The sequence below is a fragment of the Orycteropus afer genome, unplaced genomic scaffold (assembly GCF_000298275.1).
Source record: "Orycteropus afer afer isolate SDZICR_OR568_19922 unplaced genomic scaffold, OryAfe1.0 scaffold00287, whole genome shotgun sequence".
Lineage (NCBI taxonomy): Eukaryota > Metazoa > Chordata > Mammalia > Tubulidentata > Orycteropodidae > Orycteropus > Orycteropus afer.
The window spans coordinates 354,501-365,340 of record NW_006921874.1 but is presented as its reverse complement, the minus strand read 5'-3'; the positions used below and the strand labels follow the sequence as shown (position 1 = coordinate 365,340).

At 36.9% G+C, this 10,840-nt stretch overlaps 1 protein-coding gene across 1 annotated transcript in view; it reads left to right on the top strand.

Moving 5' to 3' along the window:
- The window catches only part of PABIR3 (PABIR family member 3), a 32,668-nt gene extending 23,650 nt beyond the window's left edge, over positions 1 to 9,018 (top strand). Inside the window, 5 exon segments of the mRNA XM_007950743.1 lie at positions 1,273 to 1,316; positions 1,907 to 1,961; positions 8,227 to 8,326; positions 8,908 to 8,987; positions 8,989 to 9,018. Coding sequence (XP_007948934.1) covers positions 1,273 to 1,316; positions 1,907 to 1,961; positions 8,227 to 8,326; positions 8,908 to 8,987; positions 8,989 to 9,018 — 309 coding nt within the window.
- Positions 9,019 to 10,840: the final 1,822 nt, after the last annotated feature.

Sequence of the window (10,840 nt, the reverse complement as noted above, 5' to 3'; positions counted from 1 at the left end):
CAGCTACTTTCCCAGCACTGTCCTAGATAGTCTGTTAGGTGTGAAATATGTTTTTAAGAATGCAGGGTGAGGAATTTGGATTGTGGGTTATTTTTCAAAATAACTATTTTTATGAAAAATACTTCTGTAGTGATACTGCCTCGGAAACCCAAGGTGGGGCCACTATGAGTTGGGTCCGACTTGACGGCATATAACAACAATAACAACAACCTATTATTAAAAAGTCAAAAAATATAAAGTACAAAGAAAGAAAGAACAAATTACCCCAACTGTCACTACTCATTGATTAATTGCTATTAATTTCTGGTGAACATCATCCTAAATACCTCTTTTTTTATGTGTGTGTGTGTGTATGTGTGTGTGCACGTGTATACATGTATGTGTACATGCATATACATAATTTTACATGGACAGAATCTGTTTTTCTCTCATTTATTATGTAATACATGTTTTTCAGTGTCAATGTCTATAGATTTAGATCATGTTTGTACCATCATTTACTTAAGCAAACTCTACTGATAGACATTAAGTTTGTTTTGGGTTTTGAGTAATATTTATTGATATAGTATTAATGAAAGGAAAACTGTGTGATTTTGAATATTTGATGTTTTGAACAAAGAAAGGCCTAGAATACTTCATCTAATCAGTTCCTGCATACCTGATGTGCTGTGATGAGTAAGGAAGACATCTTTTGGATTGGTGGTAGGTGCAACAATGAAGAGTAGAGACGTGGACACGTGTGTCAAGTTCATTTACCCTCTATCTCTTCTATTGTTATGTATTCTACAGTCAGTTCTGACTCCTAGCAACCCTAGAGGACAGAGTAGAACTGCCTCATAGGATTTCCTCAGCTATAATCTTTATGGGAGAGATCACCAGGTTTTTTTCTCCATTGGAGCCACTGGTGGGTTCAAACCAGATTTTTTATAATCTTATATAGTTTCAGTTAGCAGCCAAATTCTTAATCATTCACCACCAGGACTCCCATCTCTTGGCTAGTTCTTTTTGAATAACAATAAAGGAGTTCTGGTGGTGTAGTGCCTAAGGCATTGAGTGCTAACCAGAAGGCTGGTGGTTCAAACCCACCAGCCACTCCTCAGAAGGAAGGTTGGGCAATCTACTTCCGTAGAGATACGGCCTCGGAAACCCTAGGAGGGGTCACTATGAGTTGGAGCTGACTCAACGGCAGTGAGTTAAAGGTGCATCCAAGTGAATTTAAACTGTAAAACCACAGGAACTGGATATTCAGTTTGTTCTCATTTTCCCTTTCAGGAAGAAAGTATGGATTTTCTCGATAGAGAAGCAACTTGTGAACAGTGAGTATTATACTGTACTTTTTTTCCTCTTTTTTTAAAAAAAAACCACTTTTTATTGTGATTTGGGTGACGATTGACAGAACAAATCAGTTTTCCACTCAACAATTCATACACATTTTGTTTCATGCCATTGATTGTAATCCCCACAATGTAGCTAGCATTCCTCATCCCACTTCCTCCCTGTGTTTCCCATTTCCATTTCTCCTTCTTTCCTATGCCTTCCTGCCTTCTGAGCTTTGTCCTTGGGCAAATGCTACCCTTTTAATCTTGTATAGTTGGTTTTTCTAAGGAGCATGTACCTCCCTGGTGTTACTGTTCACCTTATAGGCCTGTGTATTGTCTGGCTGAAAGTTGAGCCATAGATGTGAGTTCAGTTCCAGGCTTGAAAGATGTCTAAGGACCATAGTGTCAGGGGTTCCACTAGTCTCTATCAGACTTTTTTTTTATGATTTTGAGTTTTGTTCCACATTTTTTCCCCACTCTCTCTAGGACCTGCTATTGTGATCCCTTTTAGACTGGTCAATAGTATATTCAAATATAGCTTTTCTTTTAAGTAGGCAAACTGTATTAGTGATTTCTTATTTTAATAGGGAGATACAAGCTTCCATTCAGATCAATCAATTTTGGGAAGAAAATTTAAACCTGGTATAATGTTAACACTTAAGTTTTGTAGAAAATTTGAAGTTATTGCTGACTTGCAGCATTGGTGTTAGCTAATTTGACTGTAATTTGTAGAAATCTGAGTTCTCATTTGAAACTAAGATTGTATTTGCTGCATAATTTTATTGCTTCTTAAGACACAGTTTGTGATTTACTCATAAAAGTTACTATCCTAGTTTGTAAGTGGAGTTCACAGTAAACAATTGTATGATACAAAACCATCACTGTGCTAGACCAGCTTTCCCTCTGTCCTAGTGGGCCTGAAAAGAGTTCAGTTGTGTTGGTTAAAATGCTTAGATAACAAAGTAATAAATGATTTTACTCCCCTCTACATAATTTATTAACTGTATATTAGAGTTTTAAACCTCTGATGATAGTTTTATTAGTAAAATACTACATTTTTATGCCTGTAACACATATACCCCCATCAACATGTAATATACAATCTTCAATTTCAGTATTTTTAGAATTTGGTTACATCCCTTGCTAACATTCTTTAATGTTGGTGATAGCTATATATTATGGTTAATTTGTTGTAGTCATCAAATAATGGTTAATATTCTTTTCCATAGCATCTCAGATAATGACAGAACAAGAAGAATTAGGCTGAAATTTGGGTAGGAGAGATTCTGCTTTGATGTAACTTTCCAGATTTGGGAGTTATTCAATAAGAAATTGGATCATCAGCAGAAGTAGTGACACCTTCTTTTCCTTTGAGCCCCAAATGCCTTAGATGGGCATGCAGCCCTGATTTAGGTCCTGTGGAATGAGTAGATAAGCTCTGGAGCCTGTCCCTTGTCAGGTTTTGGTGGTGATACACTTTATAGCTGCTGTTGAGTCCCCTGAACTGAGTCGATTCTCATTCCGTTAGTGTTGGCAGGAGTGAGTGGAGGAGAGAGCTGCGTGTGTTAGGAGGAGGGAGGGAACATGCAATAGACTAGTTTAACTTTGCTTGTGTCTGGGAAAAGAAAAGAGTACTGATTTTGTCTGCATAAAATATATAAACATCTTTTTCATACCTGTATAGTTATTCCTAGGAACTCTGTGGCACAGTGGTTAAAGCTTTGGGCTGCTAAACAAAGGGTTGAAGGTTCGAACCCACCAGCCGTTCCACATGAGAAAGATAAGGCAATGTGCTTCTATAAAGATATATCTCATTGGAAGCCATATGGGACAATTCTACTCTGTCCTATAGGGTCGCCATGAGTCAGAATCAACTTGATGGAAGTGGATTTGGTTTGGTTTTTGGTAGTTCTTCCTGGCATATCATTTATGTGTTGCCTCGGTATAGTATTGCAGTTTTTGACAACAAATCACAGGTCCAATCAAAGAGAAAAGTTGCAGTTTAGGCTTAGGTATTGTTCAATATCGAGGACTTGTATTTTAGATCTTTCTGAGATGCTAGGAAGTCCCTCAACCTCCATGTAGCTCTGTTCTCCAAAAGGCAAAGGGTGTCTTTTCTTCTTGAAGTGGACCTTGGGCTTATGCTTGCTTTAGGATGGTGAGAGCTCCTCACTGTGTGACAGCCAGGGCCTCAGTAGTAAGGACCCCTCCCCCAGGCAGCAGCTGTCTCCCTAAGTACTTGATTAGTAAGCAGTTGGTGCTATCATTATACACTGCTTTCTCTTACACAGAGTGATGATGATTTAAAGACACTGTCCTCTCCAAGTCACATTGATTTAATTCCGGTACCCCCAGTATCTTCTTCCTCATGGAGGGTTGGGAAGGTGAGAAAGGACTGCCTAAAAGTCTGTTTCTTGAAATATTTATGAAATATTAATGTTTCACCGCCCAACTCTTCTAGGGGGTGTATTTTGCATCCCTGGGTGGTACAAATGGTTCATTATTTGACTGCTAGCCAGCAGGTTGGCAGTTCAGACCCACCCAGAGGCACCTCCAAAGACAGGCCTAGTGATCGGTTTCTGAAAGGTCATAAACTTGAAAACCCTATGGAGCAGTTCTACTTTGCACATATGGGGTCCCCATGATTCAGAATGAACTCAGCTCTAAGTCACAACTATTTTGCTATCGTATATATGATTATAAGTAATACTTGTCCCTTCTTTTTCATTTCTCAAAGTATTATTTACATAAAATAAAATCTACCTATTTTGAATATATGGTTTGATTAATTTTGGTAATTGTGTATAATCATGTAACCACAACCATAATCATGATCTAGAACAGTTCCCACACCCTAAACTATTTCCTCCTACCACCTCCCCACCCTCCCAGGGTACCACGGATCTGCTTTCCGAGCAAGTGGCAGCTGTCAAACCTCTGTTCCCATTTGGTTTCAGCAGTCATTTTGTCCATCTTTGCAAACTTCTGTGAATTGCAGCAGTTTGTTTCCAAACCCTATTCCCCATCCTACGTGACGATGTACAATTAAGTTTAAATTATCTAGAAATACTGAATTGCTTATAAAAAGTAGTAATTTATTTTCCTAGCTACCATTTCTCAGCCCCACGTCACTAAACGCTGCCCTTCTTCCTTTTTTAAATTACTACTTATAAAAAGTAGTAATTTATTTTCCTAGCTACATTAAAAGGGAGCTCTGGTAGCATAGTGGCTAAGACACTTGCCTGCTAACCAGAAGGCTGGCGGTTCAAACCCACCAGCCACTCCTCGGAAGGAAGGTTGGGCAATCCTACTTCCGTAGTGATACTGCCTCGGAAACCCAAGGAGGGGTCGCTATGAGTCGGGGCCGACTCGACGGCACACAACAACAACAACAAGCTACATTAAAACATCATTGTTTGGGTTTATTGTTTTGTATATTGAAAAAAGGAAAGTGAATGAGAACATGTGAGGAATTCAGAAATTCATGAGTCTTGTTTGAGCACAGTCTCTTCCTCTGAGTAGGCTCATTAGTAGGAATCAGAACTGTCTCTAGAACTGTAAGTAACCGGACTCTCTCATCCACCCATGAGTCTCACCTTGATTCAAGGCAGGTCACATCAGGACAGTAGGTCTTTATAGCTTTTGGGCCACAGCTTGTGAAATTCCTAAATCCTTATGAATTAGAAGATAGTTTGCCCCAGAGCCATTCCTGTTTTTATCCATATTTAGAGAAAAGCAATACAAACATTTGACATGCACTATACATTGGGTCTTCTTTTAGTGTGTGTCCTTAGACGTGTTATAATGAAATAATCGAAGCTGATCTTGTTCGAATTTTTTCTTGTAATGATCGTGATGATTTTATTCTAGAACAAGTCAGAGCACCATCAACAGTGCTAGACCAAGTGTCCCTGGATCATGTAAAAGAAAAGGTACTTTACCTACCAGCAGATACTACTACAACTCAAAATTATTTTAATAAAATATAACATAAAATCGTGTTATCCAAAAATAAGGGTTTTTTTAAAGGATTGATTGGTTTATGGTAGATGTGGTAAGTCACTAGAGGCATTTCATTTTATTGAAATGAAAAGAATATGTGTACAAATATTTTGAAAACTATAAAGTACTATATAAATGTCAACTGAGAAACTGAATTCTAGTGTAGTCCATTATGATTTTCATTATATAAGTGGAATTCACCACTCTAGCTGCCTTCAGTACTTTCATGAAACAAGATGGAGAGTGAAGGAAGGAAGAAATAAATAGAGTGAGTCAGTATTTTGCTGAATCTCAACCTGTCCCTCCCGCACATGCACAGATTGCTATTATGTGAACATGTTGACACAAATTACATCTGCAATTAACAATGTACGCTAAGGTGTGTGTTCTTTTTTATGGGGGTTATTTTTGGTTACACATAGGGAAAGTGCCCCACCTTCTTAGTAACAGAGGGCCGTGGAGTATAATAGGCATTTGGGGAGGGCCATTAGCTCCTACAGTCCTGGAGCCCATTTCTCAGCCCTACCTCACTAAACACTGCCCTTCTTCCATTTTTGTTAATATCACTATCACACTGTATGTTTAATAGAACTTTAATTAGAAGAAGGGAATGGGTAAATAGGAGAGGAGATTAAAGTTTAAAAATGTATATTTGTGAGAAAGTCATTAAATTGGGAAAGAAGAAAAAGAAGAGCAAAACTATAGGGAAAGAAATTAAAATATACTTCAGTGTTCTATATGTTGTAGATTAAATAATAGCAGTCATAACATACCTGATAGCACTAGCAACATACCTCATCCAGCATGCACTTACTGTAGTATTCTAAGACTATTTAGGACTAGAAAAATTCTGGAAAACACTCTTTTCCAAACCAAGCCCGTTGCATCAATGACTAAGCATAAGGGTTTTTTGCCTGTGCTATGAATTTTAGGCTAATGTTGAAAAACACATTCAAATAATACATCAACATTTCCAGTTCGAGAGCTGTTACGAAGTTGGAATTGCTTGAGTGTTTAACATAACATATGCTTACATTAAGGGAGCCCCGGTGGCACAGTGGTAAGGCACTAATTTGCGGACAAAAAGGTCAGCAGTTCTCACCCACTAGCCACTCTGAGGAAGACAGATGTGGCAGTCTGCTTCCCTATAGATGACAGCCTTGGAGACCCTGCAGGGCAGTTCTAGTCTGTTCTTTGGGTTGCTATGGGTCAGAATTCGACTCGACAGAAATGGGTTTGTTTTTGTTTGAGGGATGCTTAAATTGAAAGCAGTGTTTTACCAAAGTAAAATAGTTCTCCTTTTAAAACATTTACACAGAACATGTTTTATTATATCGGAAGTACCTGGAATTTTCGTAGAATTTATGATTTAAAAAATTGTGTTTAGATTTCAACTTTGACATAATAGACTTGGTTCCTGCCCATGATATGTCAGTAGATGTGGCGTGTCATGGACAGCCACACAAGGCTTTTCTTCCTGGTTTTTAGCTGCATGGAAGGATGACTGCCTGATTTCCTTGAAGTGTCCCTAAGGGGACTCTCAAGTGAATTCTGGATGTACCGCGTAGTCTATATTTTAAGTCACACCCTCTGAAACATACCCTCTACAGATTTGGTCACAATTCATCTTGGCCAGATGTAGTAACAGATCAACCTAATTTTATTTTCATATTTTAGAATATGAATATTCCTTTCTAAAACAAGAAACCGGAACCCACTTGTGACCCATTAGTACAAATAAAATATGGGAAAAGATAGTATAAAAATCAAAAGCGATCACAAAGGGGGAAATAAAATTGGAATTCTCCCCTACCACGTCTGATCCATTGCATGATCCATCATATGTGGTGTCACCATGAGTTAGGCGCAAGTGTGTGTGTGTAAGAGAGTGTGAGATGAAGAGTCTCCCAAGCATATGAAGGCATTATGGTGATTAACAGCAGTGACTCCCATTAGGAACAAGCAAGAGCAAGTAAGGCTTAAAGTGAGAATTCTGAGAAAGCAGCAGAAATTGACCAATTATAAATATTGTTTTATGAGCAGTACTACTCTTAGCAAAGAAAATGTTAATTTTGTTCAAAGATGATTTGTTTGGATTAGTTTTGTTTTTAATTGAAACCAGAAAGGAGAGCTGAGTAGCTTTTCTTTAATGCTAGAGGGGTAGTCTGGCCTAACAGTCTTCTCTCTAAAGCCTAAGCAGCCATGATTATAAATGTCTGTGGAATCGCTGTCTATGGGCATAATTTTTTAATGGGTAGATGACCTTAGTGTTCTTTCATCTACATATATTCCACCCTAGAAGATATAGGCTTGAATGTCAATTTTTTTTTTTCACATCTAAGCATGGTTATATGAATGTGAAACATTGTACAGGTTTTAACATTTACTTCAAGGATGAAGTTCATAGCAACACAATTCTTGGAAATGAGATGTTTCTACTTATTTTCTGAAAATATATTCCATTCACTATGTGCTATAAAATAATTTATCTATTTAGTTCATTGTGTGCTATATCTAATAGTAAAATAAAGGTAGCAACAATCTAACGGTTTAAAATAAGGAATGAGATTAAATTATGGTATAGGCTTATTACCTATAATATCATGTTATAGAATAATAATTAATAATATGAGCAAATACTAATCTTTAAAAATAGAAAATAGATTACATATTGGTATTGTATACAGTATGAACCCAATTTTATTTTTTTTAAAAAAATTGTGTAATACACAAATATGCAGGAATTACTAAAAAGTGGTTGTTGCTGGATAATGGTAATTTAAATCTTTTCTTTGTATTTTTCTTTTAGAAATTAATTCCAATGAACAAGTATTATTTTTGCAATAAAAAAGCATAATAAAGATATTTTTAAATCTTACTACCTTGAACTGCTGTCTTGTCATAGGTGAAATGGCACCTGAAGATAATCCACCAAAGAGGTTTTTCCAGGGCTCAACCAACATGTTTTCTTCTGATCCTACCCAGTTGCCAGATACAACTGTGTGGTAAGTATTTAACATGAGTCCTTTACACAGTGATTGGCCATTTTTTGCTTGGTTTTTAAGTCTACTTTGACCATTGTATATTTTTCAGAACTGGTACATTATTGAATTTTTTTAGAAGTTATAAAGTTAATCCCAAATGGCCACAATTAACTTTTGTTCTCTCTCATCTGTGTGAGTGACACTGCTATAATGGTGGATACATTTTTAGAAGTGTGTTTTTGACGTTAGGTTAAAGAGGTCTTGGAGAAATACATAAAAATACATGCTTGTAAAGAAAGACTTCTTTAGCCCATCCTTTCTACTTTGGATTTTTTTCTACTTCTGTTAGGCTGAGAGAATTGAAGAGTATGCCTAAAAAAACAGGTCATAATATATCTCAATGGTAAAGACAGTGAGTGGGTTTTTAGTGGTTATTAATAGATTAACATATATGGTTTTGTTGTACTGCTCTTGTGAAACTGCTTTTGTAACTAGTGCCAGTTCTTTGCTTCATGTGTTTTGCATTCATTTGTAGACAAAGCAAAGTATGTACAGAGATCTCTCAGATTCTGTTATCATTGACTGACGGTTTCTTCTCCTAGTGTGTCCTCGGACACTCCTGATGGATACGACAGCAGTGCTGAATCTTCTGATTAGCCAACTGAAATCAGCACTCTTAACTGATTCTCCTGTGTCACCTCCTGATTATCTAATAGATGAATTTGCAAGCAAGTGATCCACCCAACCTGAGCCTTTCCCGTAGCGGGGAAGCAAGCAAGACATCCTGGTTGGAACAGTAATAGAACTGTGTGACACAACTTGGTCGGTTTCATATTTGTTTTTTTCCTTCTCGATATCCTAAAATTCTGTTTCTCTACACAGCCTGCATGTCTAATTCTTCTGTATGCCCATAAATTCAGTATACTAATCCTTTCAAAGGTGTTTTCCAAATATGAACTATGTTGAAGATACAGTCATAATCTTTAAGCTGTCAAAAGTCTAAGGACATGCTGCACATTGATTTGTTTGTAAATAATTGAGAGTATTTATGGGAATAGTAAGTTTGATGACATATAATTTGTACAATTGATCAACAAGGTAAAATGATTTTTTGTAATTATGTACTTAATAGCCATACCAAACTAAAAAACCAAACTCACTGCCATTGAGTCAGTTCCAACTCACAGCAACCCCTATAGGGTTTCCAAGGCTGTAAATCTTTACGGAAACAGACTGCCTCAGTTCTTCCATGGATCGGTTGGTGCATTCGAATCACCAACCTTTTGGTTAGCAGCCACATGCCTTAACCACTACACCACCAGTGTTTAATGCTATTTTCACTAATTGCTACTTTCCATGTGGTAAGGAAGAGTCACCTATTAAAAGGAGCTAGTTATGTCACACTGATCCAAGGGTTTCCTATTTTGCACATGGATCCTTGGATATATGTTGGGAAGGCATAGGTTGGGAAAGAACAAGATGAATAAAAGCTAATTGAATAGCTAGAAAATTATATGTAATTGGAGCTTCACTCAATTTGCACTTGATTATCCTTGATCGATTTTGTGTTCTAATTAAATAGACAATGTAGATAAATTGTGATCTTATACATTTTTATGAATTACCTTTTATTTATCATTGTGACTACTGATTTGATTAAATACATGCTTAGTGCATTAGGTCTTTTCTGCAATAGTCATGTGCTTTCAAATATTCCCTAAGGGCTATAAATGTTTAAACACCAAAACCAGACCAAACTCACTGCCATTAAGTTGATTCCAACTCATAGCAACCCCCATTGGTTTTCCAAGGCTGTAAATCTTTACAGAAACAGACTGTCTCACCTTTCTTCCACGGAGTGCCTTATGGGTTTGAACCACCAGCCTTTTGGTTAGCAGCCAAATGCCTTAACCACTACACCACCAGAGCCTCTTGTTTAAATACCAGTTTCCTATTAATAAGTCTTAAGGATTTTAATAGACAAAATAATGTGTTAAAAATTTTAAGTCTAAAGTGATTGAAGTAATCATGAGTAATATTAACATTTTGAAAAACAGAAATGTAATCTCATGAAATGAAGTTGTGAATTGGTTTAAATTGCCTGTGCTAATGGGGTAGGAAGAGTTACCTAAAATATTTATAACTTTTTTCCCTTGTCATTGGAGATAATCAGAATGATGGAAATCTGATATAGATATGTTCCCACATGGAAAAAAGAATTTTTTGTGGCTCCAAGAATTTTTTGACCATGGCCCTGATGGAATGAATCAGAATGGGTATATATATGTAGGGGAGGATTTGCTTCATCTATGAGTATATAAAACTGAGTATTTATGAGGTAACTAGGATCATGATGGTCTCCTAAAACTGGGACAAGATTCTACAAATTGACTAAGGACAAGTGAATTATAAATATTACCTTTGTCACTCAGCTCGCCTTGCTTGGGAGACTTTCAGTGGACCAGTTGTGAACATCTAAGGGGGCTCTCATGGAATTGAGTGTGGTTGTAGTGATGTTCCTTGCTGAAATTGTAG